Source organism: Trichoderma breve, assembly GCF_028502605.1.
Source record: "Trichoderma breve strain T069 chromosome 7 map unlocalized scaffold00007, whole genome shotgun sequence".
Classification (NCBI taxonomy): Eukaryota; Fungi; Ascomycota; class Sordariomycetes; order Hypocreales; family Hypocreaceae; genus Trichoderma; species Trichoderma breve.
Window position 1 is genome coordinate 300,360 of NW_026611593.1, and position 23,631 is coordinate 323,990.

Genomic DNA, 23,631 nt, shown 5'->3' on the forward strand with positions numbered 1-23,631 from the left:
TCACGTGATCGGAATTGCCTATTACGGATGGCTGGCGACCGACATCCAGCCGCTACTGGACAATTGCTCAAGGGCAAAAGGCCTGCTGGTACAATTAAATGACAAAGCTCACTTTAACAAATATAGAGCCGTTCCTGCAGGATAGAGTCATTGCGAAACATACATGTATATATATATGTGCATATATAATAACTTGGTCCCCAAGATGGTGGTACAGATAGCTATAAAGTTTATTCACTTCTTATACTCTCTACCTCCCTAACCTCCCTACCTTTACATCTCGAACAATCCTCTCTACCTCCCTACATTTATATCTCAAACAAGCCATGGCTGATCCGAATGATTTCACGAACCAGTTATCTCTCCATTCAACGATATCTAATGCTAGTCCAACACTTGAAGATGGTATACGTCCATCACAGTCAGCATTGTCTCAAGGCGAATACCTTGAAGATGGTTTCCTCGATGGCCATCGACCGAGTATATATGAGATTACGACTTCAAGAACAAGATGTCGAAGCAGAGGCCATGACGAGTTGAGCACGACGAGGAGTCTTACTCCCGCACCATCGAGAATAGAAACAGTCATCTCGCGCATTCGATCACGACCGGTCGCCGAATTTTCCCATCCATTGGGCAACCTGCCTACAGAGGAGAAATGCCTTGTTGACTTCGACGGGGTTGAGGATCCCTACCGACCGCTAAACTGGCCTACACATAAAAAGATCCTTACTACAGTCTTGTATGGCTTGGTCACTATGTCAGCAACATGGGCTTCCTCCTCGTACTCAGTAGGTACAGACCAGGTTGCCAAAGAATTTCACATATCTACACAAGTAGCCACCCTAGGCACAACATTGTATCTCATTGGCTTTGGAATCGGACCTTTACTCTGGGCTCCGTTAAGCGAGGTATATGGTCGAAGGGTGCCGGTTCTTACACCCATGTTCGTTGCCATTTGCTTTACCTTTGCTACAGCTACAGCAAAAGACGTTCAGACGATTATGTTGACTCGGTTTTGGGGAGGCTTTTGTGCTTCAGCGCCCATGACCAACACTGGTGGTGTTCTCGGCGACTTATTCTCACCAGCTTGGAGGGGTGTTGCACTAGCTGGATATTCAATGGCTATTGTTTGCGGTCCTGCTCTAGGTAAGACGGTTCTGTTGGTGGCATGTACATCCTGCTAACATCTTATAGGACCTGTCGTTTCCACAGTACTTGCCCAACAGTCTTCTCTAGGCTGGCGATGGACCGAGTATTTCACGGGCATTCTCCAATCAGCTATTCTCTTGGTAGCCGCCGTGTTCATCGACGAAAGCTATCCACCCCTGCTTCTTGTCTATAAAGCTCAGCGATTACGGCACGAGACTGGCAATTGGGCACTTCATGCACAATTCGAAGAGTGGCAGATCGATCTTCGACAACTTGCGCGAAAATTTCTCATTCGACCCATTCGGATTCTCTCTACGCCAATATGTTTTCTTGTAACATTATATGCCAGCTTCGTGTACGGCATCCTATATATGCAACTTGGCGCAATCCCTATCATCTTTGGAGAGGTGCGTGGATGGGAACCAATCCCAGCTGCGCTACCATTCCTCTCAATTGTTTTAGGCGCTGCTATAGGCTGCGGTATAAACATTTACAACCAATTCCTCTATAACAAGGCTTATTATGCGGCAGGAAACAAAGCTGTTCCCGAGATGCGTCTGCCTCCTATGATGCTGGGTTCTTTTATCTTCTGCGCAAGTCAGTTCCTCACGGGCTGGACAGCTAAGCCTGGTACGACCTGGGTTGCTCCATGTATTGGTTTGGCGATGCTGGGTACGGGATTTTTCACCATCTTCCAAGCGGCACTCAACTATCTCGTCGATACATTTCAGGCATATGCAGCTTCAGCAATTGGAGCAAATACGTTTCTGCGGTCGTGTGTTGCTGGGGCCTTGCCACTTGCCGTAGGGCCCCTCTATCATAACATAGGAGTTGGTCCAGGGTCAAGTATCACTGGAGGATTTGCCACAATTTTAATCCCGGTCCCTTTTGTTTTCTATCTATATGGGAAAAGACTAAGAGCAACCTCAAAATGGTCTGATGGATCGATAATTAATTAGCGTTCATTATTTAAACTAGCTCAGTTCAGTTCAGTTATAGACTATAAACTTATTACTTTAGGCTTATTACTTATTAACTCAAGACGTCACAGTAACTTATTTTAAACTGTGTCAGTTATACTCAAGTTTCTTATTCAATTTTAGTCTCTAGAAACTACTTATTTATGTAGCATCCAACGCATTTTTAAGCGTCAACCTTCTGTGGGGCAAATGTCTCAGTCTTGTAGATACCAACACGACCATAAACATCCTTGTACTTCTGAACCACGTAGTCTTCAACGCTAACTGGAGCATATTTCTCCTCTTCGGGCTTAACACGGCAGCTTTCGATGCACTTGATAACGAAATCGGGGTTGCCGTTATAGTTGAAGGGGATGCTGTAACGCTCCTCTCCAGAGCGGTTGATGACACGGTGCACATTGGAAATGTACTTATCGTTTGTCCACTGTTCAAACAGGTTACCCATGTTGACAACATAGGCTCCCTCAACAGGAGGAATGGCGTACCAATCCTTGGCCTCCTCATCCCAGCATTCAAGGCCAGGGACATCGCCTTGGAGGAGCAAAGTGATAACACCAAAATCGCGGTGAGCACCAATACCTAGGTAAATATGAGTAGAAGTTCAAGGCATGGAAATAGACAAAGTATCATACCTCTTTGAAGAGCATGAGCTGTCGTGGGTTGAGGTGGGTAATGAAGCAACTTGTAGAAGCACATAGGGTCCGTGCAAAACTCCTTGAAGTAGTCGGCATCGTAGCCCAAGCTCATGGCCATAGCACGCATGACTTCTTCCGTGAGCTTCACAATGCGGTTCAAGTAGTCCATGCAAGTCTCTCGGAAAGACTCTCCAAGAGACTCGGGCCATACGTTAGGACCATGAGCAAACTTCTCTGCCTTGACCTGAGGGTGGTCCATGGGCAAATCACGAGAGACATAGTAGCCCTCCTTGAGATCGGGCTTGGTGTTAGCCTCGATCATTTGGCCGTGCATGACTTCGTATCCACGGTTGTATTTGTTCTGTTTCCAGACATGTTAATATCTCAATGCCCAATTGTTACAGAAGCAAAGTGCTTACCAATGACTTATCAAGCTTCATCTTTTCTTCTAATGGCAGAGCAAAGAAAGTCTTTGATGCTTTAAAGATATCCTTTTGAAGCTGGGCAGGAATGTCGTGGCCGACAATCTGGAAAAAGCCTTGGGTAAGGCAAGCATCTCGAATCTGGTCAGCAACATGCTGCATCCGTTGCTTGTCACCAGACAGAAAGTCCGAGAAGTCAATGACGGGAGCGCTCTTAGTAGAAGGCATTTTGATCTGCTTAAAGCCAAAAGAAGACTGTGTATGTTTTTTATTGCCAATGGGGCTTATTGAGGAGTCTGATGAGAAAGAATGGCAGATGGAGAGGTGAAATGCCGAGACTTTATACTTTTTGCAATACAGCCAATATCCGTATCGGCATATAACTTTGTCAATCAGTTTATGTTGCTGCCTAGCGAAACGTTTCTTTTGACAAGGTTCTCTTTTCTTGTTGATGTAACAAAATTACGTTTTTCTAAACTCGTTGTCAGATCAAAGAACCTGGAGACACAAGCATAGCATGGGGGGAAGACAAGGACTTCAAGCACGTACGAGTAATTGCATATCACGCTACTAATATCAGTATGAGGTTGACATGGAATACTAAAGTGTATTTGGTGTAGATTGAGAGTTAAGTTTTGGATGTAAGTCTTTTTAGGAAATATATGATGTACTTATATGAAGCATGTTTATATGAGATGTATACAAATATACATATTTTCATCGAGTGTTACAGCAGGATTTAACAAGTATCTACTTCATATCGGTAATTACTTTTAACACTGTCTTTATTGTTATAATATATTTAACCAAGTAAGATTCTCACACCGCTAGTCATGCCATGCAGGACACATTGCATTGCAGATATCATTGCATTGCAGAAGTCAATGCGTTGCAGAAGCCATCTTGGAGGATTGTTATAATTTAATGACGACATGACTCTCAGCAGTCATTGGTCTTGTATCATACAGGGTATAAACGAAACGCAACCCTGACATAGCGTTATGTTACATAAATGTAACTTCGCGGAGTATTCTTTACTAAGCTGATACAACATTGATTGTATCGGGAAATTGTCAAAGGCTTAATTAACCTGCAATCTGGATTTGCCACAACTGGCAATTATTGGAACATCCATGACGAACACAGGCAGCAAAAGGTCTCCTTAATAGAAATTGGTATATGGGAAGAACATAGAGCAATTATTGTTAGAAACAATTATTAAAAACCTGCTATCATCTTGAGTTATTCTGCGAATAAATATTAAACAAAGATTGAGTTCAACTAAACTTGGTGATCTTGGCAATCATGGTGATGGAACATTACAAGGCTGCATATGCCAGATAAGAGTTACCAGATGATGTATAAATCGTATTGGTAAAAGATTGTAATCATTGAATATATTCCTAGAGATTACCGTGAAAACTGCCGTTTGGGGGATATACCGCGGAGATCAGCCTAATAGGTAGGTAAGCAATGCGAATAAAGGTACGGAGTACTTTAAAAAGTCCTTATCAAAAGGCCTGTCAGCACCCCTGGATTGTAGCCTGGAGGAGCTGCAATGTTGAACATCATGCCATGCGAGTTGCAGAAATCCGCCGGTCGACACGATCAAATGGTAAGTGATGGGCGGCGGTGATTTTTACAGCCCCCTTGCTGATGGAGCCAAACAAGGATGCGATTCCTTCGTAATTGCTTGTCAAGCACTAGCCGCTCTGTCACATTTTATTTCCACGATGGAAATAAAATAAAATAAGATAAAATAAAATAAAATAAAATAAACAAATAGATAAAATACAATAAATAGGTAAAAACAACGACGCTATATCTATGAGTATGTAAAGGCTGTCGTCTTTCTTGAATCATCTTTATATTACACTTGTTGTGTTGAATATTTGTCTTTGTTACCAAGAAAACCGGTGATTTACCACATCTTCTATTCATACCTACTCTAGCAACCATGCATGTTGGCATAATTGGTGCAGGCATTTCAGGCCTTTATACAGCTTTGCTGTTACGCCGAGAAGGTCACAAAGTGACAATCTTCGAGGCAGCTGATCGTGTTGGCGGTCGCATCTACACTCATCGATTTACACCGCAAGCCAAATCCGAGGATATTTACTTTGAAGCGGGCGCCATGCGCATCCCCCGCTCCTCTTTGCATTCAAAGGTGTTTGACTTTGTTCGTTATCTCAACACACATGGTTTCGCTGGAGATAAGATTGAACTTATTCCATATATTCTCGATCATGAGAACAACAGATCTTTCTTCCAGAACCAGAAGGGTGCGTTACAAGACAGCAAATGGGCTGCTGAGGCTGGTCTTCCTGAAGCCTATTGCAACAAGACCCCTCAACAACTTCTTGGAAGTGTTGTCCTACCCTGGCTATCTATACTTCGCAAAGACTTTGATGCTGGATTTGAGAAATTGCTCAGATACGATGAATACTCGTTCCGAGCCTATCTTCGCCTGGTTGTCGGATGGCCTCACGAGGTCATAGAGTTTGTTGAGCTTTTCTGCTCTCAAACTAATCAATATGATCTAAGCTTTACAGAGATCATAATGCAGAACTTGGACTTTGATACCAAAGATGTAAGCTAGTTTATTCCTTCAGGCTTTATAACTTCGGACTTTTAGACTAACTATCATTCAGTGGGCAACTGTGCGAGACGGCATGTCTCGCATCACTCAATGTGCTGCTTCATTGGTTGGCTCAAAGAATATTCGCCTAAACTCGCGAGTAGACCGTATTATCAACCTAGATAATGGAAAGGTTCAGCTGTCGGCACAGGGCCTTCATCAGACTTACACTGCTACTTTTGACAAAGTAGTTGTTGCCACACCGCCATCTGCTCTTCACAGTATTGTGGACCGCCCTAGATGGTCTTTCATGAAAGAACAGTCCATTCGAGGGGCGCACTATGAGCCTCTGTACAAAATTGGCCTGCACTTTCGAACTCGCTTCTGGGAGCGTTCCAGTGCTAACCCGTGTTTTGGTGGCCAGAGCACTACTGATTTGCGCTTCCGCTGGATTGTTTATCCATCCAACGATCTTGGCAGCAACGGCTCTGGCGTTTTGTTGCTGTACAGCTGGATGAGCGATGCTGCCAAGTGGACTGGGTTGTCACGCCCAGAAAGGATAAAGATTTGCTTGCATGATCTTAGTAAATATTTCGCTGATGAGGTTGAAATCGATGTATACGAGCAATTCATCGAGGCTTTTGACATTACATGGTCGGCCGAATCATGCGGTGGAGATGCCATGTTCCTCCCAGGCCAATTCTCACGCTTCTTTGAAGTAGCGAAGAAGCCAGAGGGTAATATTCACTTCGCTGGAGAACATCTATCAAAGCATCACACATGGGTAAGAGATGATTCCATTTCAGTTCCATTTCTTTTTCTCCACCCTCTCTTTTTCTACTTGTCCTATCCATGACCTTCTACTTACATATTACGAACAGATTGCAGGGGCTATAGATTCCGCGTTGCATACAACTGCCGAACTTCTAGGCCGTCAGATCAAGCCCGAGAGTGTTGGCTCAGATGTTGACACTAGCACCCCGCTATTAGCTCTTGGTCGTGAATTCTTAACTCTAGACGACCAACGACGTGCTCAGAAGACAGATATAAGCTCTCGTAGATTTAAGGCTTGTGTAATTCCGAAACACATGAATGTGCAGTATATGGAGGTCTTTTAAGAAAACCAAATTAGCTTAGAACTAGAGCTTTTTATCAGTTTAGATAAGAGAAATAGAAATCGAGCTCTGAGCACTCGGCTTGCATAGAGCAAGACTATCACATAATTATTCAATACGTATTAAAGATGAATGGGCCTACGGTATAAAACTCAATATTCCAAGCAATGTATATGATTTCATCTGACTGAATAATTTATATACAGGTAGTAATGCAGCAATCGAAGTGACATCGGGCTGGTAACCCTTTTAAGAATAAGATAAATCGAAGCGCTAAGTTTCTTCGCTATTCCTCTTTGTGACGAGAAAACAAATTTAAGCATTTCAACACTAACGGACTCTGCCCGTCGGCTTGATACCATCTCTATTGCATAGACGGCTAGCTTCTTTTGAATCGTTTGGTTAGTTACTACATCCGGGTAATGATAACCCTTGTATACATGTATCTAACAATCACATGTTGTAGCAATACGAAGCATCAATGATATGATTTGCACGTTTGCCACCCAGCGAGCACGTCGTTACCAGCATCATTGGCGAGTACATGCGGAGTAAAGAAGTTGCGAATGAGAGAGGTTTGATAATCCACAGTAAGATGATGCAGAACACGATTCAAAGACGTGTATCGGCGCGATGTTACCTTGACCCCCGTCCCGTGCTGCTCCTGAGAGCATTAGGCAACCGTCTGCTTACTGTCAATCCCACGTGCATCTTTATACGATCGCGGGCTTCTGATCAGCAACCATACCCTTGTTCAGGCTCCATATTTGCGGGAGGCAAGCCACCGGGTACCTTTCCTAATTACCCTCCCGCGATTTTATGGAGCAGGCTCTGGATTTGGGTGGAACTTTTGAGTGATCAAGGAGCTATTGACACGCCCTAAGGTTGACCAAAATGCGCGGCTGTAACGTCAGTGAGCAGTCATCTTGATCAAATAATATTGCTCAAAATGCTCTTCACAAGCTTGAAATCTTGAAGAGATTAAAAATTTTCAAGACTATAGCAAAGTGGCGGCCTCTTCTAGACTTATTTTGTCTTTCTTACCTATTTCTCTTATTGTGCCAACCGATAACTTCGAGACTGTCGAGACTGTCGAGACGGGAGCTCTGGCCGTGAGCTGACTTTGGCTACTGCATAGTAGTATGAAAGAGGAGGTGGCCGTCGGAAATGATTCCGCGGCATTGGAAGATGCTGTGGCAGAACTTGAAATCGGAGAAATAGAAGTCATCACAAAATTGGAAGGAAAGGATGATCCTCTGAACTGGTCACCAGTTGCAAGATGTGAGCATCTGTTAGGAGAAACAGAGGAGGCATTCCGCTTGGTATACTGATTCATCACATTATTAGGGGTTTATACAATCACCGTTGTTGGAATGTCAGGCATTGTCGGGTTTAGCGCAAGCGTGTATACGCCTGCTATCTCATCGATTGCCAAGGACCTTCATGTCTCTAATCTCATGTCCACATTGGGGTCAACGACTTACCTGATCGGTTCGGCATTTGGGCCCCTGTTCTTTGCTCCACTGTCGGAGATTTGGTAAGTGGACTGTTGTAAATCAACCGACGTGATAATGCTGATGATTTCTTTGCGGCTAATAGGGGCAGAAATCCACTCTATTACGGCACATTTCTGCTGTTTTGTCTTTCCACATTGGGTTGCGCACTCGCGCAGAACATGAACACCTTGCTAATTTGCCGTTTCTTTGCCGGACTTTTTGGCATACCTGCCGTCGCAAATACAGGTGGTTCTATCACCGACTTGTGGCCTCAATCCCATCGATCCGTCCCACTTGCGCTCTACACAGCAGCCAGCTTCTGTGGTCCGGTCTTGGGAACCCTCGTCGGCGGTTTCCTAACACAATACTTGTCTTGGAGATGGACCAATTGGGTCGTGTTTATCGTCGCTATGGCAATCTATGTCATAGTTTTGGTTGCTCTCCCTGAGACATACGCCCCAAGGCTGCTTGAAGTGAAGAACGCCAAGGCTGGCATCAAAACACGACGAGATCTCCGAATGGCACAATTTTCTCAAAGTTTGTTGCGCCCTTGGATCATGCTCTTCACAGAGCCCATTTTGTTCACTCTGTCGCTTTACATGGCCTTCGTTTACGGCGTACTCTATCTAGACTTTACGGCTTATCCCGTCGTCTTTCAGAAAGCGCGCGGGTGGTCTATCGGCATTTCAGGATTGGCCTTCACAGGAATTGGCGTTGGGATGGGTGTTGCGACCGCCCTCTCCCCATGGGTGAACAATATCTACGCCCACTATAAAAAGAAGATTGGCCCAGTACCTGAAGCCCGTTTGCCACATCTGATCCCAATTGTCTGGCTATTGCCAATTGGCATTTTTTGGTTCGGTTGGACCGCGCTGCCACCGACACATTGGATTGTGTCTATTCTTGCTGGCATACCTTTTGGTTTTGCTCTAGTCATGCTATTCCTCGGCATCAATGCGTATCTTACTGATTGCTACGAGCGTTACAGCGCCAGCGCCTTGGCAGCTAATACAATGCTTCGCTGTCTTTTTGGCGCTGGTTTCGCGGTGTTTGCGACAACGATGTACGAGAAACTCGGCACGCCGTGGGCTACTAGTACATTGGGATTTGTTGCTCTAGCTCTAGGAATACTGCCCTTGGTATTTTACCAGTTTGGAGCTAGATTACGAGCTGCAAGTAAGTTTCATTTGAATGTTACAAGCAGTAATTAAAGACTGGGACACGAATATGAACGCTCTGGTTCAAATTGAAAAGGATTAATGATTATCCAAGTAGACTATATACAATGGTTAGAACAAACATCATAGATATCATGGAAGCTTTAAAATACATTGAATAAATAATGCGCTGGCTCTGTTGAAATGTATGATCAATTGGCGTACTTCTCTACTGAACTAGCCAGACAGAGAGCCCATATTCATACAATTTACTATTAATCCCTTGTATTCGGCTGGTACGGATACTCTCATAGTTACTGCCCTATTTAGCAGGCTCAAATATAATCTACATGGCGATGATAGATGGAGCTAATGCATGGTGATTAATATATACACATATTGTGAAGCAGGGAAACTATAAGCTTAGTTTATATTAACATGTAGGTTAAGTCGAATAAATTAAGGATCGTATCGCGTAGTGTATCGAGTGATCAATGTAGCTCGAGTCTTATATCAATTATCAGCCTTAACAAATCATCCAACCATCTTGATAAATATGGCAACGTAAGTCCATTTTTCAGTTGCTATTGTTGAAGCATTTATGAGGCACTATTGCTATAATATCTTCTAATATAAGAACAATCCTCTTCGTATGTTAGGGGCTAGTTACAAAAGGGGCGCCCTTTTGTTCGTTGAACGCGAATAAAGGCGTTAGAGTTGTCAAGTAGCAAGCTAGCCGGCCTGGCAGGCTGAACAAAGGTATAAGAAGGAGCTGTATCCCGTTTGTTTCTAGGAAGATCAGAGATAAATACAATCGTCTGTATGACCCTAGCTGTGTAGTCGGTGACAGTGACCGTACAGTCCTCAGCCTCGATTCTTCCACTCTTCTCCTTACTGCCGGCTCTGACATCGTATGTGGTAGTTGATTGGCTACCAGTCTGTTCCTTGATATATACCAGCTACGCTTAACGCCATATGTCGGAATGTAACATGCCTTGCTATCTCGATTAATGACGGAATGTAACATGCCTTGCTATCTCGATTAATGAATTATCCTACCAATCCCTGTATTTTATATTAACGAAAGTATTGCTCTAAACCCAACGCAGTCTGAATGAAGATTGTGCCATCGGTACACGGCAACCAGTCACACCGGGACTTTCTTCACCTCCTCCTCCCGCTGCTGCCCCTCTTGATTTACCATCCGCTCTCGCCACACTCTTTCAACTTCGTTGCGAATACCCCGCGAATAGTCCGCCTCATCTTGGTGCAAGTCACTGCACGAGCTGTCAAACTCGGAGAGAGCGCTATCAAGGGAATTTTCTTCTGCGACACCTCCATTTGCACAAGAAGCCTTATGCAAATTCCGAATCAGCTGCTCCAAAGCCAAAAATGGCTCTCGATTTGGAAGCAGTCCCAGTGCGGTCCATGGTACGCTACCGAGACGATGAGTATCGTCAACACCGAGGCAAGCCTGTATGATACTCTTGTATTTCTTGTCGTTGGCTGCCACCGTGCGTGTGCTATATGGGCCAAGAAAGCTCATTGATTCTGGTTGAAACATTTGATCCACGACCGTCAACCAAAGCTCAGCCAGGGAACCGTACACCAGGATTCCGAGGAAGCCTAGCTGCATGTAGCCCGTCATGTTGACCATGTTAGCAACCGAAGCGAGGGCTGCCAAAAGACCGGTTATCATCCATGACCAGTGGACTAGTTTATTATGCAGTTTGTTGTCCGCAAACCACCATGATGTGCGAGCCCATCTCTCCATAGTCTCCTGTGTGCCTTTAAAGATGACCCACCCACCCGCTGGCCGCTCATAAATAGCAAAAACAATTTCATCGTCTTGTCTGATGTTCAACTCTGCCTTCCACGTATCCGATTCAACTAGTTGGCAGAAAGAGACTGCTGTAGACGCCAGCCAATGTAATAAATAGGTCCCAAAAAGCACTACACCCCAAATATCGTTTAGCAAGACACTGAATACCAGTCCTCCTGACAGTAATAGTCCCATAATAATCTCAGTCAGTCCAAAGATTATTTTGCCAAGAAGCCATTTCATTCTGTATCTTGTATTGCCGTGTTGTGACTCCGGGACAACATGTTTTTCAGCTAATGCCCTTCTTCCGGGCCGCAAAAGTGAAACAATGATAATGTCGTTCCTCGGGTGCATTGACGGGCGAAATGCCAGCGAGTCGACGAAGCTCGATTCACTGCCGCTCAGGGGTAGTGTGGGGAACAAGTTGATTACTTTGCCAATGGTCGACTTGACATTGAGATTGTCCACATTGCCCATGAACATTTCCAACCCGGGATGAATAGAGCGGTAATTGCGTATAAAATGGCCTACTAGTACAGATACAGGCACAGTTACTGCGCCAACCTGCATGAGATGCGGCCATCGCAGTCGCTTGGCCTCTGAGCGATGAGGCTGAGAATAGAGCCTCGATGCACTCACTGAAGCACGCGGGTTCCAGAGAATCGCGAGGACTGCAAGCGGGTCGAAGGACACAGATTCGGATGTCTTGAGACCTGGTGTCACATCACCTTTGCTCCAGGGAAGAGTGGCCGAGGCGAGGGACACTATGGAGAGCCATAGCAGGACTCTTGAAAACATTTTGGCATATTAGCATTCACTGGGAATGGCTAATGAAGTAAGATCTCAATATTTGGCGAGTTGGAGAAGTGTCCAGTTTGTCGTTTTCCATCTTCATGCTGTAGGATTTAACGCGTTTTACAGGGGTGTCAGCTGAATACAGGCATTCATCCAATAGAGACGATCAATAAACACAGCGTAACATTAGCTGAACATGCAGCAAGACAAACCCCGCGCGACCACCGGATGCAAAAAGCAATGAGTTTCTGGATCCTGCTTTTGCCACGGATTAAACACATACATAGGTACTCATCTAGTAATATCGTGTGCAACATTCGACCACCATGTCGCGTCCATTTCCCGTCTTAGTGCTAACCGTCAGAATAAGGACCTATGAAATATGTGCTTCAGAACTCACAGCGTATGGCGGGCATTCCATAATATAATAAAAAATGAAGAAACTTTGGCCATTGTCGTACAACTCTCTCAAATCGATTATAACTAAATAGACATGTACCTATTACCATGCCATAACAGTTGAGATTATCGTAACCTGGAGTTTTGACAGCCTCGTCCTGAGCGCCACGTTTCTCCCGCCACATATGGTGGGGTTTCCGTGGCTAAGTTGTCAGCCTTGCTCAGATCAGCATTGCTCTCCAAATTGACCCCTCCAAATCATTCAACGATTCTCACAGCCATTTTGGTGCCTCGAAATCTAGAAGCGATTGAGAGCGTGCAGCCAAATACTCCCCAAAACACGCTCCTCATGAATCGCCAAAGACCTCGGCTTAAGAATGGGGTCGATCTCCAGCTCCAGTCGGCCTTTCAAGACGGCAACTGGCCCGTTGTGATCCGCCTGGCTGAGAAGCGAGCCAAGACGCTCAACGACCAGTATTATGAGGTGAGCTTGGCGATTCCGAACCGCAGGTGTTGAAGCTCTCTGTCACAAAAGGTACTAGGCTGACCAGCTGGTATTTACACGATACAGGCCGTCAAAATCTGCGCTGAGAGCCAGCTGGATGATCCCGCCGCCAAGTTCGCTGCGGTTGCTGCCGTCTGGAAATTTGTCAAGGAGGGAAGCACTGTCAAAGACGTAGATGCTATTGACTTGTTGGAATGGGCCACGACGAATCTGCTGGATCAGGACGATTTTGCCGAGACGCTGGGTCCGTTGAGAGTGCGCGCTGTCAAGGCTGCCCCGAAGGACAAGTTTGCCGCAACTCGATGTCTCGAATCATGCTTGCTTCATTGGGACCTGGCCAGCGCTCAACAGGTAAAGCTCCGGCATCTCATCTTCTTGCTGGCCGATACACGGCTTTGGGCCTGTTTGAGAGAACTGACAATGTGCAGATTGCGGCCATCATCGACCGCTCTTTTCCACAGGACAGGGACTTGCTGTTCTGGAACATTGTAGTCACGCACCTTCTCTCTGTAAGTCGTAAATTGAGCAAGTTGATGTTGCTATCAGGAATTGTCGTGTACTAGCTTCTAACGTGGGCATAGATGAGTCCTCAAGCCTCACCCGATAAGAAGAAATTGTACGGTACATTGGCCCAAAAACAGATTGAGCGAGCTGCCCAAGTCACAGAACAGGTATTGTTATTACATTTCAAAATACCTGCGCATCAATTCCAGCTCTAACTGTCGATTTGGCACTAGGCTGAAGCAAACTCAAGCGAGGCAGCGGCCAAGCCTACCCCAAGACGTGTCAAGACCGAAGAAGAGACTCTTTTGCTCTACGACATTGTCGAGACACATGGAACCCCTCAAGACTTCCTCAAGCTCATCTCCAGTCCTGTATTTTCTCCGGCCGCGCAATTTCGCCAAGGCCGAAAAGAGGTGGCCCTGCGCGCAATTGTCAAGTTAAGACGAGATGGCGACTGGCTTGCTGTGTTCAACCTTTGCAAGGATTGTCTCGAAGATTGCGATGCTGATGGACAATTGACTTTGCTCGCATCTGACATTGCTGTGTGGCGGCATATAATTGATGCTGCAGGCCATATTAAAGATGCCGACCCAGAGTGAGTAATGTGCCCCTCAAACCTCACAGTCGACAACTTTGAACGTGTACTGACTTCATCATCTTAAGATCTACAAGTGTTGTTCAGAAACTACTTGCAAAATTATTATCGTCTGAGCACATGCGACCTATGTACAGACGCAACATCCTACTGGCAAGAGTCTTGGCAGTATTCAACCTTGGCCCTAGTGAGGAAAGTGACTTGCTGGACGGCCGTCCCTCGTCACTACGACTTCGAGAGCTGATTCACTACCTTGATGATCAGTATACTAGCCCTGCTTGTTTCAATGATGTCAAGACATTGATGGAAAGTCTAGATGCGAACGGTTTGAAGTATCTCGCGTTTAGTCATTTGCCTCAACTGGCAGAAGGCGATGAGAAAAACTTCAAGGCAGCTTTCACAAGATTGTTGGCTTTAAAAACACAGTACCTGCTATTGACACATCCGAAAACGAAATCCAGAGGCCAAGATCAACAACTTCAATGTACCGTTTGTGAAGCCACGGTGAAGACAGCGTTGTGTAACACTTGCCTCTCGCGGCTTTCCGAGGCAAGTGTGGCGTTTTACGACTCAATTACAAAATCCGATGGCGATAACACGAAAATCAAGACCGAGGTGCTCCCAGAACTTGCAATACTGATTGCTTTTTGCAGCCTCAACTTGGCTTTCGATGGCCCTGCACAGACTGGTCAGCCACTGGAATCAAAGGCAGCACGTCATCTCATTCGCGCTGCTCTTTTACTGGATGACCAGCTCGCACAGAATCCAGGTCACAGTCAGCTATCTCTCCTTTTGACACAACTACACATACGTCTTGGTTCAGCCTACAGGGCCGCCGATGTTTGGGATGTCATTGGCGTCAAGCGTACCATTATCGATTCTCTCGGGCCCTTTTTCTATGATCGCCTATCAACAATTGCTCCTGCGCTCTTATCGTCTTATGATAGTTGGGGAAGCCATCTCATGGACCTTTTGCAATCTCACTATCAGATATCATTGAAACTCAGGATGCCTCGGCGCTTGGTTGATGCATTTGAATCAGGAAGCTACAGCAGCGTGATGGGAATACCAAAGTATATTGATCGCCTTCGGATGAGTTGTACACGGGCAATGAGCCTAGCAGAGGCGAGAAGGATCGAAAGGCTCTTGGGACAAACATCACACGAGTTGGATTCAGATCCGCGATTCAGTATGTTTCATAATTTCAGCACTCGTTGAAACGTTGCGGAAGCTAACAACGTATACAGATGAGGTGGATGATGAATCACATCTCATTCAGACAATTGACTATGGGTCATTTCCATCCTGGAACAGCAGTACAATCCAGCCGATGCATCTTAATCTCAGGCTTGGACCAGCCCCATCAGTAAGTGAAGCATTAGCCACTCAACCCCCCGTCTGACATTCAAGCTGATACTAATAACGCTTAGAATCGCCGGTGCCACTTGTCTCTTTTATCCGAATCATTCCATGAACTGCTGGCCTATAAACCTCCCGCTAGCTATAAGTCATCGGCCGGGAGCTTGGAATATGATCACATTTACGTGATCGAGACATTGGCACGCCTCAGTAACTCTTTCCCGAAGTTCTTGGCCGGTCCGGATGACGAAACGACTCGATCTGAACTTTTGTACTTTGAGGCCGTCAGTCTCATCTGTACCTTGATGTCTCTATGTGTCGATTTTGATCGATCTTCTGATAGCTCCGACGCTTTGATTCATATCATCAATGCATTGAAGCTGGTCCTAACGAACCAGCGAAATCAGATACTGCACGATAAAGAATCTTCAATAGATCGTACGATTACAATGCTTGGCTCGATGCACAACATCACGATGCTTCGAGACACAACGGCAGCGATTAAGTTAGGTTCTCAATGGATCCTGAACAACAATGAGAAGGAAAAGGCGCGAGATAGGTCGGGGAAGAGCGGCCTTCCCAAGGACTTGGCTTCTCAATTCAAAGAGTTGCAGACAACCGCCGAAGCAAGCATCAAGGAAGGCCAGGGCTGGATCTCAGAGCTCAAGACGGAAGTCATGTCAAGGGATTTCGAGCCTAAGCTGAAGAGATGGCTTTTGGATGGTGAGCACGAGATCAAAAGCATTCTCAGTATGGACTCGCTGCCGGCGCTGATCGATAGCTGGCAGTCAAATGTCAAGGGATGGCAGCAGGTGAAATGGGCGTAGATGTGCATTCAGCAGGGTGGCTTGGTTGAGCCATGTATAAAATGGAACGTGTACAGTGTAGATGAAGCAAGTGTCGGCCCAGTAGATAGAGAGGTGGTAGCCGTGGCTAACGTGCATAGACTGTACGCATGACGACACAAAGCCGTCATCAGCTCTTTTCATAGAGAACTACCTTACTTTCAAGCTTCATTACATGGGGTTAGCGAACCTTAGAAGTTCTGCCTTCCCTAAACCTCGCCGCCTTTGAAGATGTCTTCAGCTTACAAAAAAGGTCGTTTACTCTACTTAAAAAAGAAAAAGATGGCTTCATCTATTTCCTCCTCAAATTCGAGCGCTTTCCTAGCCATACCGCTAGAGATTCGTCGACAGATCTACCGATATTGTATCCCACAAAAGCCTCTCATTGATGTTTCTAGTGGCGTGTGCCGTAAAAACCGCTTTGACTGGTCCGAAGAACTAAATGAGCACCCTCATCATGACCCGGAGGAGATTGGCGACACCCCTTTCATCGAGATTGAAGAGGACGAAGAGAGCGAGTCTGAAACCTCGATAGATTGCGGTAGTAGCAATAGGATCATGTACGAGCTCTATCCGAGTAGCCGGAGTTCATTCCCTGGCCTTCTTCTCTGCTGTCGGCAAATTACTGAGGAGGTGACGGATATATTATATGACGATGCTACCATGTTAATTGGGCTTCACAGTATTGGCCAAACTAAACTCGCCAAGTTGCCCAAGGCAAGAGAGAAAATACGCAAAATGATCCTCATATTACGGCCGACTCGAACTTTCTACAATCCCGATTTCCGAATGGACCCGAATATTTGGGATAGTATTCTTGGTAACCTTTCGATACTCGGGATTATTGCGGAGCAGCCCCCTATAATAGAATCGCCTGAAGAAGAGCTGGAGAATGACCTCGAGAATGACCTCGAGGAATGGATCACATGGATAACACCTATCTGCGATTACATAGGCCGGTCACTTAGTCGAGAAGCCGAGGTGGTGGTGGATGCAAATGATGAGGAAGAGACGGTAAACGTATTGGAAAAGGCAATACCAGGGCGCTGTCGGTTTCAGAACTTTTCAATGGCCGATGTCATATTCAGAAGAGGGAGATACTCTCTGGAGTCTGTATACTCGGGTACAGACTGGGATGATTTTGATGATGGTCCAACCAGCTGTCGAGATATCATCGCTGACTGTGACTATGACCTCTACTATTCTGATTAAGTCTTGTCGGCTGCTGTTTCTAGTATATGGGATACTTTATTGTTCGTCAACCTCTCTGCTCAAATTGGTTTACAGCTGGAGAAAAAATTGCACACTTTTTTCTATGGGTTCTGTTCTCATGTAGGTGCTGGTATCTTATCAATCATTGAACCTTTCAATGTTCTGACTCGTGACTCGTGCTTAAAATTATCAATCTCAAGAGACTCAACACAGCCGCAAAGCTCAATTTAGTCCAACAAAAGGAGAAAAAGCAGATGCCAAGCGCCTGAAACGGGCCTCGTCATTTTTGCATGTGGAGTGAACATCACAATCGAGGCGGGCCCCCTTTTTCTTGGCGCTTTGATTGCGCGTACATGCACGTCACCACCGGCATTTTTTCGTCTTTTCAACCGGCGATGGCTGCAACTAATAATGCCCGTTGAATCCTATCCGTACGAATAGGATGTTTTTAAGAGCAGGAAATAGCCCATGAGCCTTCGGAATGTGGGATGTAGAGTCTAGATTCATTGCGTGGAAGATTACTCTAGCAAGACCTCGTGAAAGTCCGTCTAGACTCTAGAGCATCAAGATCCATCCCGGACAGGGTTCCGTCCTTTCTTCCCCAGCTTCTCTTCATCCCTGGCATTCATCAACGGCTGTCAATTATACTCGTCCCGGTTTTGAGGGGGTTTGGCAACTATGGCGTCTTTTTTTTTTTTCGTCACTGGTGCCAACCCCGGCTATCACGGCCTTGAAACGGCCGGCACGCGCGTCCTCATCTGGTTATCGCATCTGTGGAGCAACAGACATTGCGGGCTATCAAACGCAAAATCGGAACATTTACGTGCAAATTAGATGTCAAAGAATCAAGATGCAATCTGCTAGGGGCAATATTGAAACAAGATGATGGTGCATGTATTGGCATTTGCTAGTATGGGTATCCCTGGAGGATTCCCCTAACATTGACTCCAGACCAACAAGGAGGTCATGGAGGGTATCATTATATCTACAGTCTGCTATATTCCATTATCAGATTTAGCGGAACAAATCTCCGATATACATATATACTAATACTCTCAGTCTATCTCTACAATACCCTCCTAAAAAACAGACCAGCACGTGTCTACATACGGGTCATGACTGTTGCATGATCCCAGGATGCTCATCACGCGCTGCCACTCACCGATTTCACACAGAGGTATAACACTCATTGTCTTTGTGTCCACTGTATTTCTCCTCACTCTACTTGCCAAAAGGGAGCACAGCAAAGGCACGAGACAATATGAGCTTCCCTTTGACCTAGGCATTGCGATTTCAGCACAGGATGGCTTCCATTCCGTTAAGCCTTGTGCTTCAGAGCTGGATTATCTGAGGCGCAAGGAGTACGGATTGACTCGAAATGTCATATTTCGCAAGCGTTGCTTTCGCGGCGTCTATAGCTCGGATGCCAACCCACGGGACACAGTCTCCGAAGTCGACAGCCCTTTGTTGGGATCAAGGGCAGACATCTTGGACCTCGACGATCAATGCCGAAGAATCTCGCCATCAGATACGCCTGATCAAGTTGCATCTTGTGAACCCATTACGCTTCAGGTAGCAGAGCCATATCCCGTGGCGGATCTTTCCAAAGTCATAGTTGGCGTAGCGACGACGCTCGCTCGCTTGCAGGACTCAGTTTCCCAGTTTTCTCACTGGATGTCTGGAACGGGTGCCCTTTTCCTAGCGATTGTTGTTGACGAGTCCGTTACGGACGACGACCTAGACTCCCTGGAGTCGATGTACGACAGCCACGATATGAGCCTCACAGCTATCCGACCATGGAACTGCTCCTTCGACGTCAATGAGCAACATTTTGCCATAATCCGCGACCTAGTCGACTACGCTACTCATGACACCCAGTGGGCTGTCATCATCGACGACGATACCTTTTTCCCGTCCCCATACTCAATTACACAACTCCTTGCAAGCTACGATCCGACTGTGCCAACATACATTGGTGGCCTCACCGAAAGCCCCGGGGCAGTGGAATACTTTGGCGTCATGGCATACGGAGGAGCTGGCGTCTTCATGAGCATTCCCCTGATGCAGCAGCTCGATTCCCACGTGGAAGACTGTCTTGCCGAAAGCCTCACGAGAGAAGGCGACGGACTACTGAGCAACTGTATACACAATTATACACAGACGGAGCTGACAGCTATCCCTGGGTTGTATCAACTAGATATGAGAGGGGACATGAGCGGGTTTTACGAATCAGGCGTTTTCCCACTGAGTCTGCATCATTGGAAATCATGGCACCAGGCCCCAGTCGACAAGATGGCCAAGATTGCCGATTTCTGCGGAGATTGTTTCCTGCAACGATGGCGTTTCGACGGGGACACTGTCCTCGCCAACGGATACAGCATCAGCGTATACCAAGACGGCATAAGCCAAGCCGACATGGACCTCATCGAGGGGACATGGGAAGCAGCCATGAACTACGAGGGCACTATGGGCAAAATGAGAGACAAGATGGAGGAGGGCAAGAAGAAGAGCTACCGGCTCATTGACGCCGAAGAGGTGGACGGCAACTTGCGGCAGGTGTTTCTGCACCACGGAGTTGCGGATTTGGATTATGATGGAGAGGAGGAGGCGATGGATGAGGTTGTGGAGATTTGGTGGGAGTGGACGCGAGACTGATTACATTACATGGGCATGGACTGAGCGGGCATTTTGGTGCGAATTGGGGTTTGGATTTTATTGGTACGCTTGATCGATGAACCGATTGGCAAGGATAGATGAGGGTAAAGGTTCCTGGTGATGGGAGTTTTGACGGCGTTTCGGGATCATGGATATCGCAACAAATGACCTACATATGTTATGTAGGAATTACACAGCTACCTTATACACAAGATATCACACACGTACCGAATACTGAATAAGTGCTAGATGTAGACAAATCTCGCTATCGCCTCCCTGAGGCCGGATTGATCTCGCAATGTTTGCAAAATCATCAATCTACATGTTGCAACATGTAACGCAGCCGGGCATCTCACCTCAGCGTCATACTACGAGCAGCAGGCTAGATAAGACTAGGCAGTAGACACGAAATCTCTCCCAACAGCATCCCATTTGATGCCACCAAGAGATTGCCGTTTGCACGTATATATCCGATTTCCGGAGAAGTGGAGGAGGACAAGACAACCCGGTTCTTTAATACTCGACGCTATTTGCGAGAGTGAATGAGGATGGCCGGATCGGATTGGCGGGGTTGAGAGAGATCTGTGGAGATGGTGGCTTTTTTTTTGTGTAGTGGTATTGCCTATATCGGGCAGGACGAACGAGAGAAGGGCTTTTTCCCTGTAGATTTGTACTAGCATTGCATGGTGCAGGCAGTCTGTCATTATCAACACCATACCCGGACAACGGCGATTGTTATGAATACCCGTAGGTATGTGCGATGTTGAAGATATAAATACCAGTAGATCAGCTACTAATGATGGCAGGTATTTAAAGGAGGTTCTTTAGGCGGTTTTGCTTGGTTGTTTCTTCTTGTTTCCTTTTTAAGAAGCAGAGCGCAATTATTGAAGCCATGGGCACACTCCTCGAGTTCCTTCCCGGTGATCTCACCAAGACGATTACAATGTCTCCTGTGCTGATGGCGCTTGGAGTTGTCTTGGCCATTATAAGCGCAGTATATACACTTGTAAGACACATCCCAGCTGATGTATACGATACGGCTTGCAAATCATACAGTCTCTGTTCTGATGAGACGACACCAGCTAATGCCACCTCGTTGCACATGTAGACATCATCGGGGCGCCGTAACGGCTCAACATCTAGCCCTCAACGATCTGCAAAGACATCATCCAAGAATTCTCTGGAGATTAAGCCGTTGAATGGCCTGGACTACAGGGCAGTTGAGCCCACCCAATACCGGCCATTCAAGCCCATATTCCACATCACCATGGGTGAGTCAAGTCTCCGCACATGTACATACATGTATAAGGAGTAAACTCACGCAAACAAAAGCCCTGCAAGCAGATTCGCCCTCGGAGCTCATCACAATCGACTCGGAATACCTCGACAGAGTCTCCCTCCGCCGCCAAATCATCGCCCAGCACGGCGACATGGTTCACGCCTGTCTCCCCGCCGGCGTCGAGGCCGTCCGCGAGCTCCACCAGTTCCTCCTCCGAGATTACCTTCCGACCCGCTTCCCAACCATGTTCCGGCTCCGTGACGAGGGCCGGCAGCTCGACAATCTCGTCACGGGCCGGACATTTCCCACGGCGATACCGGAGGACGAGGATGCGGCGGCGGCGCTGCGAGTGCTGGGCGAGACGGTGGAGGAGGACATGTTTCTGCTGATGGGCGAGCCGGAGGGACACCGGGCGGTGGCCTTTGTGTGCTGCTTCCCGTCGGGCTTTGATCCGTCGACAAAGGTCGGCAAGCTGCTGAGGGAGATTCACTCGCCGGTGCCGTCGTACGACAAGATTGGGCCGAGCATGGAGCGGTTTTTCAGCAAGGCTGAGGTGGGCAAGAATGTGAAGCGGACGAATGTGAGTCTCTTTTGTGACGTTTTTACTATGGATGTTTCTCCTTTTCACTCCTTTTTGATTTATCATGCTGGAGCTCGAGGTTGGATACATGTATGATTAACCAATGGAGATACTAGTGGTCTATGCAAACGCACAGCGACTTGTTCCATTACGACAGACACGACCAGCACAAAAGCGACGAGCCGGTGACAACCGAAGAAATAGACATGAGCAAGGTATGTTGGCTTTGCCCAAATCGGAGCCCAATGTCTCGCATATACGTGTATTTGATAGCTGACCTGAAATCTCCATTCCCCCCCAGACATACGCCCGCATCGAGCTCCAGACGCTCAGCCGACTGCCCAAGACACGGGCCATCCTCTTCTCCTTCAAGACATATCTGTACCCGGTTGAGAGCCTCAAGAAGGAAGGGCTGGGGCCGCAGGTGGCGGACGCAATCGAGGGCCTCAAGACGGGCAATGCGCCGGGCATGTGGAGGTACAAGGGCGCGCCGCAGTGGGGAGAGCCGATTTGCAAGTACCTGCGGTCTTGATGGTGATGTGAAGCAGGGAGTTGGAATACATGTAGCGTACAATAACATCAACCGCATATACATGTATGCATGCACCTTTTTCTATATTTGTTTACATATGCAGTGTTTGTCTGTTTAATCAAGCAGCATCAATGGTTTTACATGATTCACTGGATCAATGCCTAATATCCGCGAGATTACATGCTAATGCACGCATCAGCGAGCCACATGTACAATCATGCGCCTTGCAGCTCACCGACCAGCCACAGTAACAGCCACGCGGAACACAACAAGACTTCAAACTGAGATCAAGTGAGCTTGTAACTGAAGCCTGTGCAACGCAATTAAGCGCTTAACTGGATAGAATCCAACGCGAATGAATGAGTACCCAGAGCCTATGAGACAGAGAAACATGAACTTGCATCAGGCAAATACTCTCCATTGTTGACCAATTGTTTAGCGCCCAACAGGCTAAGGTACATAAACTGCCGGTCAACCACAGCTGATCTGACAGTGGAGGACAGACAGTTTCCATTGCTCGGCTGACATGTACTGAACCAAGCTGCTGTCTCGTGCGGGCTTATCTCGATAATATTCACGCGTCTGCTTATCTCACATGGATGAAGAATTGCACCATTATCCCTCAGTTATCTCGTCTGTTGACCAGACCATCACCATCCATGCCCACACACCGGCAGTTGAGTTCAATCGATCACAAAATCGTAGGTGCAGCAGCCCACTGACTGCCCTGGCATTCGCACCTGAACCGCCCTGTCGCCCCCTGTAAAAAACCGCCTGCCGAGCCCAATCAAGCGCCCTGTCGCTCCAGAGGGCTGACGCTAAGCCGCAGCGGCTTTTGGCCCTTTGGACCTTCTGGGAGCCTCGTGATCCACCTTTATCCGTCGCACGGGGAACGTCACCGCACCCGCAACGTACCGACCCGAAAACCGCCAGCGCAGAGAAGCATCAGAATCCGACCGAAGCCCTTGGATCTCGTTGTTGCTGCACCTTTTTGCCCTCTGCTGCTCGTCGCCT

The 23,631-nt window shown here is 46.8% G+C and overlaps 9 protein-coding genes across 9 annotated transcripts; 7 read left to right on the forward strand and 2 right to left on the reverse strand.

Moving 5' to 3' along the window:
* Positions 1-326: 326 nt before the first annotated feature.
* Positions 327-2,111, forward strand: T069G_10272 (major facilitator superfamily domain-containing protein; the record flags this gene model as incomplete). Its single annotated transcript, XM_056177482.1, has 2 exons — positions 327-1,149; positions 1,198-2,111. The coding sequence occupies 2 exons, from the start codon at positions 327-329 to the stop codon at positions 2,109-2,111; spliced, it is 1,737 nt and encodes a 578-aa protein (XP_056023772.1).
* A 184-nt stretch (positions 2,112-2,295) lies between these two features.
* On the reverse strand, positions 2,296-3,417 carry T069G_10273 (2OG-Fe(II) oxygenase superfamily domain-containing protein; the record flags this gene model as incomplete). Its single annotated transcript, XM_056177483.1, has 3 exons — positions 2,296-2,711; positions 2,765-3,128; positions 3,187-3,417. 3 exons carry the CDS (start codon positions 3,415-3,417, stop codon positions 2,296-2,298), a joined length of 1,011 nt encoding a protein of 336 aa, XP_056023773.1.
* Positions 3,418-5,146: 1,729 nt separating this feature from the next.
* T069G_10274 (flavin containing amine oxidoreductase domain-containing protein) lies at positions 5,147-6,885 on the forward strand (the record flags this gene model as incomplete). The annotated part of the gene is made up of 4 exons (XM_056177484.1): positions 5,147-5,471; positions 5,520-5,779; positions 5,841-6,551; positions 6,649-6,885. The coding sequence occupies 4 exons, from the start codon at positions 5,147-5,149 to the stop codon at positions 6,883-6,885; spliced, it is 1,533 nt and encodes a 510-aa protein (XP_056023774.1).
* A 1,139-nt stretch (positions 6,886-8,024) lies between these two features.
* Positions 8,025-9,589, forward strand: T069G_10275 (major facilitator superfamily domain-containing protein; the record flags this gene model as incomplete). Its single annotated transcript, XM_056177485.1, has 3 exons — positions 8,025-8,163; positions 8,230-8,419; positions 8,482-9,589. 3 exons carry the CDS (start codon positions 8,025-8,027, stop codon positions 9,587-9,589), a joined length of 1,437 nt encoding a protein of 478 aa, XP_056023775.1.
* A 1,093-nt stretch (positions 9,590-10,682) lies between these two features.
* On the reverse strand, positions 10,683-12,155 carry T069G_10276 (uncharacterized protein; the record flags this gene model as incomplete). The annotated part of the gene is made up of 1 exon (XM_056177486.1): positions 10,683-12,155. One exon carries the CDS (start codon positions 12,153-12,155, stop codon positions 10,683-10,685), a length of 1,473 nt encoding a protein of 490 aa, XP_056023776.1.
* A 745-nt stretch (positions 12,156-12,900) lies between these two features.
* T069G_10277 (n-acetyltransferase B complex (NatB) non catalytic subunit domain-containing protein) lies at positions 12,901-16,341 on the forward strand (the record flags this gene model as incomplete). The annotated part of the gene is made up of 10 exons (XM_056177487.1): positions 12,901-13,035; positions 13,123-13,407; positions 13,485-13,565; positions 13,638-13,727; positions 13,794-14,155; positions 14,224-14,480; positions 14,617-14,659; positions 14,809-15,344; positions 15,403-15,521; positions 15,586-16,341. 10 exons carry the CDS (start codon positions 12,901-12,903, stop codon positions 16,339-16,341), a joined length of 2,664 nt encoding a protein of 887 aa, XP_056023777.1.
* Positions 16,342-16,641: 300 nt separating this feature from the next.
* Positions 16,642-17,571, forward strand: T069G_10278 (uncharacterized protein; the record flags this gene model as incomplete). Its single annotated transcript, XM_056177488.1, has 1 exon — positions 16,642-17,571. The coding sequence occupies one exon, from the start codon at positions 16,642-16,644 to the stop codon at positions 17,569-17,571; it is 930 nt and encodes a 309-aa protein (XP_056023778.1).
* A 1,137-nt stretch (positions 17,572-18,708) lies between these two features.
* Positions 18,709-20,226, forward strand: T069G_10279 (fringe-like domain-containing protein; the record flags this gene model as incomplete). The annotated part of the gene is made up of 1 exon (XM_056177489.1): positions 18,709-20,226. The coding sequence occupies one exon, from the start codon at positions 18,709-18,711 to the stop codon at positions 20,224-20,226; it is 1,518 nt and encodes a 505-aa protein (XP_056023779.1).
* An 892-nt stretch (positions 20,227-21,118) lies between these two features.
* On the forward strand, positions 21,119-22,617 carry T069G_10280 (uncharacterized protein; the record flags this gene model as incomplete). The annotated part of the gene is made up of 5 exons (XM_056177490.1): positions 21,119-21,232; positions 21,335-21,497; positions 21,559-22,085; positions 22,202-22,300; positions 22,387-22,617. The coding sequence occupies 5 exons, from the start codon at positions 21,119-21,121 to the stop codon at positions 22,615-22,617; spliced, it is 1,134 nt and encodes a 377-aa protein (XP_056023780.1).
* Between the last annotated feature and the right edge of the window lie 1,014 nt (positions 22,618-23,631).